The following is a 16084-nucleotide window of genomic DNA, read 5'->3' as shown; positions in this document are numbered from 1 at the left end:
GATAATTTACATGTGGATACTCATATATATGAATAAAACTTTGTCTCAAACAATTTACTTACTTTCGAAGTTCAGCATTCTGCTTTTCCAAGCTCATTTTCATTTCCATGAGATGATTATTCTCCTGTTTTAACTGCTTTTCTGACATTTTTAGTGTGTTAACTTGCTGTGTTTGCATCTTCAAGTCATTTTGTGTAAGGCAGCGCTTTTGAGTTTCTTGCTCTATTTTTAATGTCAAGTTTCTGATCTAAAAAATAAATTGTATACTTGGTATATAAATAAATTACTTTGACTTTATTTTTTAATGTTTATTTATTTTGAGAGAGACAGAGAGAGAATGAGAGAGAGAGAGAGAGAGAGGGAGAGGGAGAGGGAGAGGGAGAAGGAGAAGGAGAAGGAGAAGGAGAAGGAGAAGGAGAAGGAGAAGGAGAAGGAGAAGGAGAAGGAGAAGGAGAAGGAGGAGAAGGAGAAGAAGGAGAAGAAGGAGAAGGAGAAGGAAGAGGAGAAGGAAGAGGAGAAGGAAGAGGAGAAGGAAGAGGAGAAGGAGGAGAAGGAGGAGAAGGAGGAGAAGGAGGAGAAGGAGGAGAAGGAGGAGAAGGAGGAGAAGGAGGAGAAGGAGAATGAGAAATCATGAACTACAAGATCATGACCTGAGCTGAAGTCGGACGCTTAGCCGACTGAGCCACCCAGGCACCCCTTGATTTTGATTTTTCTTATCAATGAAGCTTGCAGCAAATATGATCATGTAAAACAGATTTTTGTCCTTAGGCAGCTAATTCACTTCACAGTAAAATATTTTTTGTATTTCTGATGTCGTACTTTTTAAAATAAAATATGGTCTTTAGGGTAAAAATAACTTAAAAATTTTAAATTATGATTCATTCAGCATATCATCCAAATGCAGTAAAATTAAAGGTTGCAGATTATAAGAAAAAAATTTTAATTATGAAACCAACATTATGGCTAAACCTACGTGGACTATGAATTCATTACATAGTTTATTATTACTTATTAGTAAACTTCATACTCACATCTTCATTTAGCACATCTTTCTGCTTAAGGAGTTCATTTATTTTCTGCTGTGACTGTTTGAGGTCACAGTCTAATATAGAGCATCTCTTCTCAGCTTCCAGCAACAGGTTTTCCACCTTCTGCTTTAACGTCCTTTCCTCTGAGAGGTTTTTCTCCATTTCTATTGCCACAAAAATGGACACAGTTGTGCATTCACATACCAAAAAAGCGTATCAAATACATGACACCATGCTATGAAAACTGTTGTAAATGATGCTGCCTTTTAATTTCCAATTTAATATTTTCATCACTCTTCCTAATGTGTATGATATGTCAACAGTTTCACGCTTCGAAATCAGGAGTTTTATTTCCAGTGTCCAGAAAAATCGACCACTCTGCAATATTGCATCTATTCTAACTGAAGTAAAATTGTGCCTTCACTTATGATTCTACAAGAGGCTTACATCTTTTTAATAAAGACTTATTTCATTTTCCTGCTACCCTGTGCCTCTTGGTGTTACTTTTCTTACCCTAAAACATTCCAGGTAGATTCTATGACGTCTATGGCTCTTTCCATATTAGCATATCACTATGCAGAGAAGGACAATTAGGCTTTGGGGAAATGGCAAAGGACAAGCCGCTGGGACCGAAGTTCCTGAGGTTAAACCCTGTCTCCGACACATCCTACTTACTTACAGGGCACGTCAGTTAGGCTCCCTGAGGCTCAATTTCCGCATCTGCAGACTGATACCACTACCTGTTCTCCCTTACGGGGGATGTGACGAAGATTCTTAGTTACTATCTGTGTGGCACTTAATAGCTGCTTGGCATACAAGAAGAATTTGGTAAGTGCTCAGTATTTAAGGACAATGTTAAAAAGACCTAAAGAGAATGTTCACAGTATTATTTTCCAAGAAAAAAAGCAAAAAGGGTATAAAAATTTCAGAAAATATACAAAATAGCATCCTGATTAGTAAAATTGTGGTTAATCTTTACTTACTTCTTTATACTTTCCTGAATTTTCTAAATGATTTGTAATGAACTTTTAATTTGTTTTATTAACCAGAAAAGGCTTTTCTAAGTGAAGAACAGGCAAAGTTTATGTCTAAACAAGTGATTTCCTATTAAATGTCAGTTATTACCATTAAAGGATTACCTTTTGATGTACTGATTAGAAAATCTTTTCAAATCCAATTGGGCTCCTCTGCTGTTTCACACCTAATGCTCGATATTGAATTATCGTATTACAAAGTTATATAAGGGAAAATTAAGCCTATGAATTTCCACTTTTTAATGAACTGCCTTCAAAAGTGTGGAAAAAATGAAACTATTCTTCACATTCCACTAATAACAGCTAATATTTCTAAGCATTTTCACGTGTCATTGCACTTGGTCTTTAAAACAACCTAAAACTCTTACCTGTCTAAGAAGAAACAAGGCAGAAAAAAGGTTAAGTAACTAGACAAGGTCACATGACTAGTTTTCATTAGTAAGCCATAGTCTTAATCAAAGGAAGCTACGGAATGGCAGTGGAAAAGCCAAAGGCTTTTAGAGCCGGTCTGAGCACCAGCAACATTTAAGTTTTGTGTACTCCTATAAACTACGAAAGTCACCATACATCTTATGTTAGTATTCTAAAAAGGAGTTTGAAAAAAAAAAATGGTAGGTACCATTACTCTGAATTGGTTCATTTTTATCAGTTCAGAGATAACACATGGACAGATATACTCACTTAAAAAAACAATCACTCTAATGTGGGCACAGAGAATAGACAGGGGCATAAGTGAACTTACTGAGTAGGTGATGAAAACACAGATTCCATGACTTGTTTTGAGTGGTGGTTACACGTGTGTATTACAAACGCGAGCACCTGAATTACACCTCAAAAGAAATTCAGCTCTATCTTCTAGGCCCCTGACAGGGAAACATGGCCCACTAATTTCCACTCTTGTAATTAGATTTTTCTAAATAAAGCACTCATTTCATCTCTTAACATCCTTAATTACTGCCTGAAACTAAACTGATTTTAAGCAAGAAAGCTCCAATTTAAATTTCATTCATTAATTAAAAGGCTATTTTTTTCCAAATTATTCATAAATGTTATGCTTCAATTTAAAATAAAATTTCTGCTTAAGAGTTCTATGAATCTTTCGCAAGAGTCTTTTATTAATTTCCTTTGGAATTTCAAATCCTTCATAATTATGAACAGTCAGTTAGGAAAACAAGAAATTATCCTAAGACAATTCCACGATACAGGCTGGTTTGTGGAAAAGTTAACTCTGTTATTTTACCCTATATTCGTTAGGAGTGGATGACTTTGACCAGATCTAGCTAGTATCTTCATCATGACAGAGTTCAAAATATTCAATGAGCTTGTATTCTAGTTAGGTCAACTACTATTTCCAAAATACTTATTTTGCATAAACTGGCAACAAACTGGTAAATGTCAAACTAAATATTACAAAAACAGCAAATCCCCCCAAATCTGAAAAGATACATCTAGAACCTCATGCTCTTTATGCCAGTTACTATTGCTATCACTGAAATATTCATTTCTCTCTGATCCTTATATTTGGTCGAATAATTCGGTATTTGGGACTTACATCTTAGAAATGATCGTTGCCATAAAGAGAAAAAATGATATGTATATAAAGCTTCCCTAATGTTTTTCTTTCCGGTTCTCGATATTTGACAATAAAATATAAAAAAATGTTTTTCAAAATCAAGAGTTGACTACCCAATCAATTCTTAGGAAAATGCTGCAGAAAAACCCTCTTAGGAAAAAGGCATACCTTTCATGGCTTCTGATTTTGCTTCTTCAATGGATTCATAAATTTTATTTTTATCTGCCAGCCGTGCTTTTGTAGCCTTATGCTCAGCTTCTTCTTGTTCTAAGCTCTGCTGTATAACTTTTAGTTGGTACGTCATATCTATTTCCATGTTGTTCTTTTCCTATTAAAGATTTAGAATAGCAGCGATCAACAAAAAAGACTGGCTCACAATTTCAAAAACTTATAAAGCGGTGTTTTACAAGCTAAGAATGTTCAATACTTTCCCTCCCCCCTTCACTCAAACTTCTTGTAACAATGATCCACGGAATCCACCTGTTCACCTCCTGCTGAACCTACGGCCCCATCCCTCCACTCTACCGTTTGGGGAGCTGCACTGAGAGTGTGTGATCTCAATAAAGTAACACACGATATTCTCACCACCAGATTCGACAAACACTTTTCAGCAGTTACCCCATTTTGACTCACTGTTGCCCCTGAAACTATTTCCTTGACATACCTGAGTGCACTCACTTGGCTCCCCGCTTCCTGTTCTCATCTTGTCTGTCACCTATGAAGTTTTCCCCCAGCTATTCCTTAAATGCTGGTCTTCTCTGGAGGCAGCGTTCTTCAGCCACTTCAAGCTTCTATATCATGATTTCTCACCTTTAAAACCTATCTAATATTTCCCTTTGCTGTATCTGATGACAAATTTTCAGGATCCTCTACCATTTACCCTGATATTCCACATAGGAGACTTGTTTTAAGTTGGGACACTTTAATAATAGAAGTCAATCTATTTTCTCTATATCCTCAAAAGATTTTCTAATTCTTTGTTTCTATAGTTTGTATCATATATGTAAATATTTCTTTTGTTTTTCAAATAAATCCTTAACACTGAAAATGATTTTTTTCTTTTTTTAAGTTTATTTATTTTGAGAGAGACAGCAAGTGAGCATGTGCAGAGGAGGGGCAGAAAAGAGGGGGAGGGGGAGGGGGAGGGAGGGAGGGAGAGAGGGAGAGAGGGAGAGAGGGAGAGGGAGAGGGAGAGAATGAATCCCAAGCAGACTCTACACGGTCAGGGCAGAGCCCGAGGCGGGGCTTGAGCTCACTAACTGTTCAGATCATGACTTGAGCCAAAATCAAGAGTCAGATGCTTAACCAACTGAGCCACCCAGGAGCCCCTAAAAATGAGGTTTTTCAATCCAACAACAGAGGAATCAACTCTGCCCTGAAAAACCATTGCTCTAAACAATCTTTTCCGAGATAGGCTCTTGCATTCACACGGCTTCAGCTACTTCTGTACCAATGACTCTCAAACATTTCTAGCTTCAACATAGTTTACTCCTTTACGAACATCCTAAGGCACCTCAAACTTAGGACTAAAATAGATTTTGTCATCATTTCTTCTAAAAGAGCTGTTTCCCTTCATTCTTTTCTCCCCTTTATTCTTTATGAATTACTGTTACCATTATATATCTTGTCACCATGTAAGAGCCTAGAAGTCCTCCTTAAATACCACACATATGCCTTATCTAATCCATCACTAAGTGCCACCAAATATTCTACCTCCAGATAGTTCTCAGATTCACCCCCATTTTCCATCCTTTTAACCACCGTACTAGTTAAGTCTCCATCATCTGAATTACTGAAAACGTCTCTGACTAGTCTCCCCCCCCTCTTATCTTGTCCTCCTCAAATTTATTCTCCACACATGGTACACAACGATCTATCTTAAATGTATGTCTAAAAAGAGCATCTAATTTAAAGCCCTTCAGTGGCTGGGTCCGTTGCCTAGAGAAATTAAGTTTAACAGAATATTCAAACTCTCACATGATCTAGCTCATGCCTAGGTCTGTAGCTCCTTCTGGTCAGTGAATTCCTCACACTTGACATGAGAACCACACTGCAGTCTTCAGGTGCATTTTGGCCTGGTGTCTATTTTTATAAAATTTCACTGGAACACAGCTACACCCATTCCTTTACGTATTGCAGCAGAGCTGAGTTGCAACAGATTATATGGCCCTCAAAGCCTAAAATATTCATTGTCTTTTGCTTAAAAGATTAAAATCTGTTGACCCCTGCTCTATACTCCAGAACTATTGAGCAGTTAGCGTTAAATAAACCAGCTACGCCTTTTCTATTTCCCATCCTTATACTTTTGCTCCTGCTGTCCTGCCCAACTCAGAATGTGCCTTTACCCTGCCAACCAATCCTGCCCTGTCAGATTAGGGCTTCATCCTGTGCGTCCAATATACCCTGTCCATTCTTCGAGCAGTCTGCTTACCACGCTGTGTTAGAATTATCTGTGTACTTTATTAGTGACTTTAGGTACTACTCCTTAGATTGTATTTTTTTTTAATTTATTATTTTTTTAAGCAGGCTCCGCGTCCAACGTGGGGGCTTGAACTCATGACCTAGAGATCAAGAGTCACATGCTCTACCGTCTGAGACAGCCAGGAGGCTCCACTGTGGGATTGTTAAAGGCAAGCAAAGACTGCATCTTGATATTTCTACCACAGACGATACATTAAATACTTGAAAGAACGGATAAGTGAACAAAAATAACACCTTAACTGCACACAGCCTAAAACTCATCCCTGGCTCACAGAAGTTTTAAAGAAAAACTTTTCAATGCCAAAAGCCATTGTAACTTTCTATCATTTTAAAGATGCGTTGTAGTCAAAATCTAAGTTTTCCTTGGGTCCCTAGGGAGAAACATCCACTGAAACCATACCGATACCCCTTATTTTAGAGTTAAGTTTTCCAATCTAAAACTCTTTGTCATCTTCCTACAAAATATAAAGCTGAACGTGTTTTACCTTTTCCAAATCAGTAAATCTCTCCTGTAGTTGTCTCTTCTCCATCTCTACTTTTGCTAATAAGATTTTGCCGTTCTTTAAGTCTTCTTCTAGGCCAGATATTCTACCTAAAATTGCAACATTTTAAAAACAATAAGCCCACAAAGTATATATATGTTAAATTAAGAGTAAAAAATTTTGAGAAGTTTTATAATTGTTGGTAGAGTGCTTTATGGCTAAGTCAACTGGAACCCAAACCGTCACTTTGGGAGGTGGTTTTTGATAATTGAAAATATTTCACACTATTTGAAAGCAAACCTTCTATTCATAAAATTTTCTATCGATGCATTCCATATGTTATGCTTCACATAACAGAGTAGTATATTCAGAAACGTGCTATTCCAGCACATACATCCATCATCTAAAGTTATTTCCGAAATAGAAATCATCGAGATGAATTCAAGTGCAATCTCTACTTTATAATACCTTGTAAGTCATTAATTATCTCTGATCCGTGGGTTCGGTCCCTCCTTTCAGATTCCAGAACTGACTGAAGGTTGATAAATTCCTTTTCAAGTTTTAACTTGGCAGTCTCCAGCAGGCAATTTTTATCTTGAAGATCTCTATTGTTAGATTCCAGCTGCTGAATCTGTTTTGTACTTTCTGCCTGGGTTTTTCTTAATCGGGCTGCAGTATCAGATTCTGTTCTCAGCAAAGCATTGGTTTCATCCAGCTGTTATTCCATTCAAAATCAAACAGACAACAACAAACACGAGCGTATATAATGAAAATACTTCTATTTATCAGCCTGTTACAAACTAAAATAAGAAACAAACCTACAAATAGTTTCCTAATGATTTCCCTTTAAAATCAGAGGCAAAGGCCTTTTTGTAACATTCCCAATTAAAATTAGCATTAGTAAGTTATCATCAAGAAAATTCAATATCCTATTACAAATGGAGATTGACCTACTTGTCTCTGGAGTTGATTTACTTTCTCAGTGGATATTTGAGAGTTCTGATTCCTTTTTTTCAAATCTTCAAGTTGATCCTTTAAACTGTTAACTGTGATAAAAAAAAAAAAAAAAGCATTTCAGTGGCAAGCTTCAACAACACACACATACATACACATTTAATTTTTTTCTTGGTAAGTATTTAATATTCTACACCACAAACCATCGTTTTCCAAATTTCGTTTCTTGTCTGCTTCGTGATCAGCTTTCCGCTGATATTCTGCATTTTTGTGCTGAAGAAGTGCCTTTTCTCTTTCTAATTGTCTTAATGCTGATTCCACATTTTTCCTTAAGGTAATCTGAAATAATGCTTAAAGTTACTATCGAAGGAAAGTATGGATACAAATCAAATGAAAACACAATTTTAGTATTTCAAGCAGATAAAAAAGAACTTTAAAAAAGGCCGTAACTGCTGTTTTGTTAAAACTGACAATAACGTTTTCCATTACTTTCAAAATAGCATACCTCTCTTAAATTATTAAGGCCATACTGTTAATGGTTTACTACTGAAAGTCAAACTTCCCATAACTTCCATTACCACTGAACCATCTTCACTTAATATAAACTATGGATCTGAAATGTTAGGAACAGAAATTTAAAAGAAGAAACAATGGTCACTTTCTGTTGTTAAGCCAAGTAATTGACACAAATGCCAATTTTTTTACGTGAAATATCTACACATTCTAAATTCACTCAAGTTTGCAAACCCGTAACAAAATGAGGCTTATCACCAAGGTTATCCTGTAACTTTAGTCCTGTTCGCCAGTGCAACATAAGGTGGGTCTTACTGTACATCAAGATGGGTGTTAATATGGTTCTAAGACACCTCTCTGCAGGGAAGGCAGGCATCACAACTTGCAGCAAACGACAATGTTAAGGAAAAGCATACAGCAACTTTACCTCCTCTTCTAGCTCCTTTGCTACCTTCTCAAGGCGAGTATTGACAGATCTAAAGGATTTCAAAAGAAACAGTGATTTACAATAAAAACATTTACTTAGTATAAATTCAAAGACGATCATATAATTACTTTATAACTCTTCCTTTTTGGTAAGACGTTTGAACTTAAATTTTAAAAGACAACATTTCGTTATCTAAACAACATACTTGCACTTCTGCTCTAATTCTTCTTTGGCTTGTATCTCAGTGCTAAGGTGTTCTTCTAACGTGTATAGTTTTTTCTGAATCTGTCCGAAAACAAGAAACTATAATTATAAATTTTGGTCACATTTAAAATATGAGAGGCTTAAAGACAAGGATAAGCTGTTTTTTAAGCTTCATATAAGATCCTTTATAATGGTAGTTTTTGTACCTTCTTAATGTGACTTTTACCAACGTAAGGAAGAAAATTCTCCATCTCTTGCTTTCTATGTATGTAAACATGACATAAATATACGAGTGAGACGCTCTAATCTTGGCAGAATTCTTCTATGACGCCAAGTCTCTCATTCATTATGAATAAAGGATACCCTCTGATATGCTCCACTGTTCTTCTGCAGATTATTTATGTAAAAATACGGTCACACAGTGTACTTACAAGATGAAAAGGTCTATATCTGAAACAAATATTTGGAATATTTAACTGCACTTGCTCAAGAATATATTACTTCTCTTAAAAGTGAGAATTTAAGTTCTTCTTTAGATCTTTCTACACAGTGCCAGGAACACTACTATAAGGAGTTACGGTCAATGAGTCTTCCAGGAATGGCGGCTAATTGATTATAAGTCATTTCCTTGCCATGCTTTACATCTTCTTCTAGGCCAGATATGTTGATCTTTAAACCAACTGCAATTATATTACGTATTAAATAATCCATTTTTGGAGCATCATTACCTTCATAAAGGGCTCAACTTTTTGAGTGCCTTTTATGCCTTAGGTCCCATGTTAGGCACTTTACAAATACTGTCTCATCAACCCTAACAACAACCCTAAAAAGGTGGTAGGTAGTGTTGTATGTACTCGATAAAGAAACTGAAACTCAAAAAAGGTGAGTAACTCTCTAGATGGCTTAGCTAATAAGTGGCTGTGCCAAAAATCAATCCAAGTCTATTAGATTCCAAGGCCAATATTCTTTCTACTGATTAGGTTTCTTTAAGAAACTCATGGTTTCTTAAATATTTTATACATCTTAAGCAAAACTATCATTTTTCCCTAATAAGAACACACAGGCCAATGAACAAGTCCTGTTTAACTACTTTTGGCTATTATTACATTAGTATAATTTGATCACGCTTGTTTTCACTTGTTCATTCAAAATTCTTACTATCAGTTGTATACCCTTAATAAATAAAAACAAGAAAATTACATAATAGATACTTAAACAATAAATCCATAGGGGCAATAATAAAAGAAATACTTGGTAGAAACAAGGCTGGGAACTTCTCTCTTAAGTAGATGTAGCACTCCAAATGCTAGGTGGAAAATGGCTCTATCAAAACATTGTCAGAGGGATGTGTTTTTCTCAGTTTTTCAACATAAGTGACATCAACATACCTCTTGGCTTTCCTATTTAAAACAAAACAAAAAAGAAATTTAAAATGTATGCATGCTTTATAAAATTCCTAAAATAAATCAGGCCAAAATTATCTAACCAATCTTTTTACTTTCTATAAATTTTAAGGAGAAAATGTTAGCATCCTCATTAACGTGTATGCGTGCGCACAATTTACTTTTGTGTATGGTTACAAATTATAGAGGCCGCAAAATATTGTTAGTTTGATAAAATTAACCTTTGTTTGAATTCATTCCCACTTAAAATATTAATTTCTCCACAATTTCTGTACCCTTAGAGCTTATTATCTATGTTCTTTTAGAGTACTAAGATTATAAAATTTTCTGAGATTGTAGATGTTTATAAACCTATCACTTTTTTGCTATTAAAACTATGCCTAAAAGCTATGTTTAATTCATCTTTTTACTAGCCACCTATCTTCCACGATACTACCTGTCAAATAAATCCATCATCTCAATGTTTTGTGAACTGTATTACAACAAAGAACACCAGAAAATGGTTCAAAGAGTAGCGTCAAATGAACTTTTTAAACACATGGATATTACTAAATTAGTCGAACATGTGACTAAATAGTGAAAATTTATACGTACTTCATTTTTCCTTGACTGTATTGAATCATTTTCTCTGCAAGATGGAGAGTCACTTAATAACCTAGAGGGAAAGGCAGGAGATAAATTCTTTGCATGTCATTTTAATCCATTTTCTAATATCCCCAAATTATTCTCAGAATTAAACTCCAATCACAAAGATTTCTCTTTTTTACTTCAACATATTTTAAATGAAGCACTGTTTTCCCCTTTAGACATTTATATCATTCTCGATAATTTAAAATGCTGCACTTGTTCTGCCCCCCACTCTTATCTGATGTTCTAGTCTTTAATATTGTTGAGACTGGAGTCACTATATGGCCTATACCTTCCCCCTCTTCATCTCATTTTGAGTTCCTAGAACTAACTTATCTAGAAATCTTCTAGAAAAGAGACCCCTCTCCTCCTTTTCAAAGGTAACATCTCTTGATTCCCAGGTCTTATAATACATAAGTCATCACTTCTATTTAAATATCAGTATCTCACTTTAACTGGGTCCTTCCTCACTGCCTATAAATATGCTTGGGTTTCTCCAGGCACTCATATCCTCATCTCAGTGAGCATGACAAGAGTTTTTAGAGTACTACCATTGGCAGGGTGTCCAACTCATCCTGGTCTACCTAGAATTTTCTCAGTTTCAGCATGAAAGTCCCTGGCCACATCCCAGGAAGCCCCTCGGTCCTGGGCAAACCATAATGGTTGGTCCCCCCTACCATTCCATACATGGAAGTACCAAGTTTCTCAAATATGTTTCTCCAATGTCTTTAATGCCTCGCTACGTGTCAAAGTCAAAAGTCCCTCAGTATAGCACACGATAATCACCTGCTGCTTAACTCCAACAGTTTTTAATCTTTACACCCAATACTCACTGCAGTCAATCCGTACTTACTGGTCTTGTGCCAGGCTCTGTGCTACATGGAGAGATTGTAGGCAAAACACTCGCAATCTCATTAGGTCTTCCAAATGATCAAAATACAGCAATAAGCACCTTGTGTTTGAGCCCTAGGACCACACTACTCTGTCCCAACGCGTGCTAACAGGCCACACTTTGGCTTCCATGGTTCACCTGCCCACAGCTGTCACCTAACCTCCCCACATCTCGGCCACTCAAAACCCTTTCTTGTTTTTACAAACGCCACCCCTTCCCTGAGGTCTTACCTGACTGCATACCCTCACCCCAAAGATGTGACTTTTATTTTTCTTCAGAACCATTCTATTTGAACCACCTCAGATATTTTGGTGCCTTTCTTTTTTTCCTTTTTAAAATGTAGGTATTTTTTAATGTTTTTTTTTGTTTGTTTTTTTTTTGAGAGAGAGAGAGAGAGAGAGAGAGAGAGCGTGAGCTGGGGAGGGGCAGAGAGAGAAAGGGGTACAGAGGATTTGAAGTGAAGCAGGTTCTGTGCTGACAGCAGAGAGCCCGATGAAGGGCTCAAACTCACAAACTGTGAGATCATGGCCTGAGCTGAAGCTGGATGCTCAACTGACTGAGCAACCCAGGTGCCCCAAGATTTATTTATGAGAGAGAGGGAGAGAGAGCAGGGGAGCAGCAGGCACGGCGGGGGCAGGGAACAGAAGATCCGAAGCTGGCTCTGTGTGACAGCAGCAAGCCTGACTGGGCTCGAACTCACAAACTATGAAATCATGACCTGAGCCAAGTCAGACGCTGAACCGACTGAGCCACCCAGGTGGCCCAGCACCTTTCATAAGGCAAATATCACATTCTACCCTTCATTACGACTATATTATTCTCTTATATCCGTCATTAGTTGATAAGTTCCTTCAAAAGTACGTATTTGGTCTTACTCTGTATCCCCCAAAGAATACAGAACAGTGCCTTGCATTCATTTGTAACTGAATACAACATTCAGAAATAATGGAATTAAATGAAAAGTAACTTTTGATAGTCCTTTTGAGAAACTCAGCAGTTTAAAACAAATGAACACTTTATCTTCTATAGTCCAGAGTATCACAGTAAGACAACTTTATAGCACAGTCTTGAAAGCAATAAAAATGCAACAAACAAATCACATACAAATTTTCTCTATAGTAGGTAAATCCTATAAAAGGCAGCTGATTTCCCACAAAAGCTTTAGGAATTGGGAAGGTTTCTACATCTCCTTTATCATCTTCGATGTCATCAAAGTTGCTGCTGTCTATGTCACTGCTGAGTTCAGGTACTACAGGAGCTGCCGCTGTTAGAAGAAAAGAAATGAATTGTTTTATGCATAATCCAAATATACACTAGCCATCCAGATTTTGTTTTATATCAATTACAATATGCGATTGTGTGATACCAGCACATGACATATTAATAATATATAACTAATCAATAACATTATGATTTACCATAGAAAATTTTGGTAACATGGTTTACATTTTATCATTTCAAAAAATAAAAACCTTATTAACTATTTTATTACTATATCGGATCAGCTTTATCTATAGATAAATCTACTAAACAAGGAGAGGAATATGGTATTATTATAGGTACTAAAATTGAAAGCAGCAGTAACTGCACATACATTCTTCAGTCTTCGGCTTTTTATACTCTGTAAGTAAAATATTTCTTACTCTTAAAATGAATTAACGTCAAATATATATAAAGTTAGAATGAATTACTATGCTTATTCTAGTATTCATCAAAGTATTGTCTCCATATAGTGATTTATTAATTCAAACTCATTCAAATTCAAGGCTATTTCCCTGATTCTGAAAGTTATTTGGATTCATAAAAAATGTGCCAAATTAAGAAATCTATTATAAAAGTATTAAGAAATATTGCTAATAAATACAAATTAGTTTAAGATATTGAGGAACATTAATTTAGTTATGAATATTGCCACAGAACAAATTTGAAATGAAACCTCCCAATTTAAAAGTAGTATCATTAAGAATATCAAACATGCTTATTAATTCAAAAGAGGAATCAATTTTTGAGATTTTAAATGTGATGGAATGGAAATATTTAAAGTTACTGACTTACTCTCTCTTATGTTATCCCAATTCCACTGATCATTCTTAAAGAAAGGATGTTGTTTGATTTCTTCTACCCCATTTCTCCCAAGTCGTACCTCCCTAAACAATACAAGTTAAGACTGTATTACAAAAAGATTATGAAAAAAACAAAAAAAATAACTCTTATCTTGACAAGGATCAAAATAAGGATCACAAATGACTTTGAGATATCTTTAAAAAAATTTTTTTTTAACATTTTATTTATTTTTGAGACAGGGAGAGACAGAGCATGAAAAGGAGAGGGTCAGAGAGAGGGAGACACAGAATCGGAAACAGGCTCCAGGCTCTGAGCTGTCAGCACAGAGCCCGACGCGGGGCTCGAACTCACGGACCGTGAGATCATGACCCGAGCCGAAGTCGGCCGCTTAACCGACTGAGCCACCCAGGCGCCCCGAGATATCTTTATCAAAAGTTTCAAGCTTAAATGTTTTTCAAAAAAAAGCAATGCCAATTTTACAACATATGATCTCTCTAGATTAAAAGGACTGTATAGTAAATGCCATGGAAAAGGAAATGTATTTCCCTCTGTAGTCTGTATCAAACAAAAGTACACATGAGGCTTTCAAGTAAAAATATTCATCTGCATGGGCCAAAACTGCATGACCAACTTCATGATGGAAAATGAACACAGGTCTAACTTTGATACAGAAGAGTTATTCAAAGCCTCTCTAATAAAAATGTTATTTTAAAAATCTCTTAAAAAGAATTCACACATTGCTAGAAGCTATCAGTATTAACTCTGATGAACAATTTCATTCTTTGACCTTTTGAGTCTTCAATGAAGATTGTATGGACATAAAAAGCATCTTTTTATATATATATATATATATATATATATATATATATATATATATATATATATATATGCCCCTGGAGCTATGTTTAATAGAAACAAAAAAAACCTGTAAACTTTAGAGGGAAGTACTGCTAGCACAATGAGGGCATTAAATTCTTTTCAATAATGGAAAAGAAATTGAAAAGAAAATATCTTTTCTCCATTTACAATCATTCCTTGGACTGCACCACCACCCCGCAATAAATTGTTTAGGCAAATTTCTCATGAATGGTACTCCTTTCATTAACATGTGCTATATATCCTGTTTTATATTATACCTTTCAGCACAAATTATGGTCATCCTCATCAACCCATCTAGTCCCAAATCAAACACTATATAGGATCTGTTCTGAGTTTATCAGCATGGATTGGTAATCAGATATTAACAAATCTTGTAATTGATAAACATATTAAAATGATTAACCTCTCTAATGAGAAAAACTAACAATGCTTCAGATGGAAAAAAAATCATGATATTCAGTTTGATGAGAATGAAGAAGTAACTATAATCAACGGATATACACCCTGATGTGACTTCTCTGGGTGTCAATTTTGCAATATCAACTCATTTTAATTAATTTTTTAATTACCATCCAAGTTAGTTAGCATATAGTACAACAATGATTTCAGGAGTAGATTCCTTAATGTCCCTTTCCCATTTAGCCCATCTCCCCTCACAATCCCTCCAGCAACCCTCTGTTCCCTATATTTAAGAGTCTCTTATGTTTTGTCCCCCTCCCTGTTTTTATATTATTTTTGTCCCTTCCCTTATGTTCATCAGTTTTGTATCTTAAATTCTTCATTATGAGGGAAGTCATATGATATTTGTCTTTCTCTAATTTTGCTTAGCATAATACCCTCTAGTTCCATCCACGTAGTTGCAAATGGCAAGATTTCATCCTCTTTGATTGCCGAGTCATACTCCATTGTGTATATATAGACCACATCTTCTTTATCCATTCATCCATCGATGGACATTTGGGCTCTTTCCATCCTTTGGCTATTGTTGATCGTGCTGCTATAAACATTGGGGTGCATGTGCCCCTTTGAAACAGCACACCTGTATTCCCTGGATAGATACCTAGTAGTGCAATTGCTGGGTTGTAGGGCAGTTCTATTTTTAATTTTTTGAGGAACCTCCATACTGTTTTCCAGAATGGCTGCACCAATTTGCATTCCCACCAGCAGTGCAAAAGAGATCCTCTCTCTCCACATCCTCGCCAACATCTGTTGTTGCCTGAGTTGTTAGCCATTCTGACAGGTGTGAGGTGGTATCTCATTGTGGTTTCAATTTGTATTTCCCTGACGATGAGTGATGTGGAGCATTTTTTCATGTGTTGGTTGGCCATCTGGATGTCTTCTTTGGAGAGGTGTCTATTCATGTCTTTTGCCCATTTCTTCACTGGATTATTTGTTTTTTTGGGTGTTGAGTTTGAAAGTTCTTTATAGATTTTGAGTAATAACCCTTCAGCTGATAATATGATTTGCAAATATCTTCTCCCATTCTGTCAATTGCCTTTTAGTTTTGCTAATTGTTTCCTTCC

At 35.9% G+C, this 16084-nt stretch overlaps 1 protein-coding gene across 5 annotated transcripts in view; it reads right to left on the bottom strand.

The window, feature by feature from the left end:
• ROCK2 (Rho associated coiled-coil containing protein kinase 2) overlaps positions 1–16084 on the bottom strand; it is a 134217-nt gene that overhangs the window by 22969 nt on the left and 95164 nt on the right. For all 5 annotated transcript variants that reach the window (XM_053891152.1, XM_053891153.1, XM_053891155.1 and 2 more), the window contains exons 8-19: positions 13674–13765; positions 12723–12882; positions 10694–10754; positions 8698–8777; positions 8493–8541; positions 7756–7891; positions 7553–7644; positions 7067–7313; positions 6602–6708; positions 3804–3963; positions 1032–1192; positions 63–247 (exon numbers count right to left, since the gene is read on the bottom strand). In XM_053891152.1, coding sequence (XP_053747127.1) covers positions 63–247; positions 1032–1192; positions 3804–3963; positions 6602–6708; positions 7067–7313; positions 7553–7644; positions 7756–7891; positions 8493–8541; positions 8698–8777; positions 10694–10754; positions 12723–12882; positions 13674–13765 — 1530 coding nt within the window. The remainder of the gene's footprint in view (positions 1–62; positions 248–1031; positions 1193–3803; positions 3964–6601; positions 6709–7066; positions 7314–7552; positions 7645–7755; positions 7892–8492; positions 8542–8697; positions 8778–10693; positions 10755–12722; positions 12883–13673; positions 13766–16084) is intronic.

This window comes from Panthera pardus, unplaced genomic scaffold, assembly GCF_024362965.1.
Source record: "Panthera pardus isolate Hobbes unplaced genomic scaffold, ASM2436296v1 HiC_scaffold_26, whole genome shotgun sequence".
Classification (NCBI taxonomy): Eukaryota; Metazoa; Chordata; class Mammalia; order Carnivora; family Felidae; genus Panthera; species Panthera pardus.
Note: the sequence above shows the minus strand (reverse complement) of the source record. Positions and strands in the feature narration are given on the sequence as shown.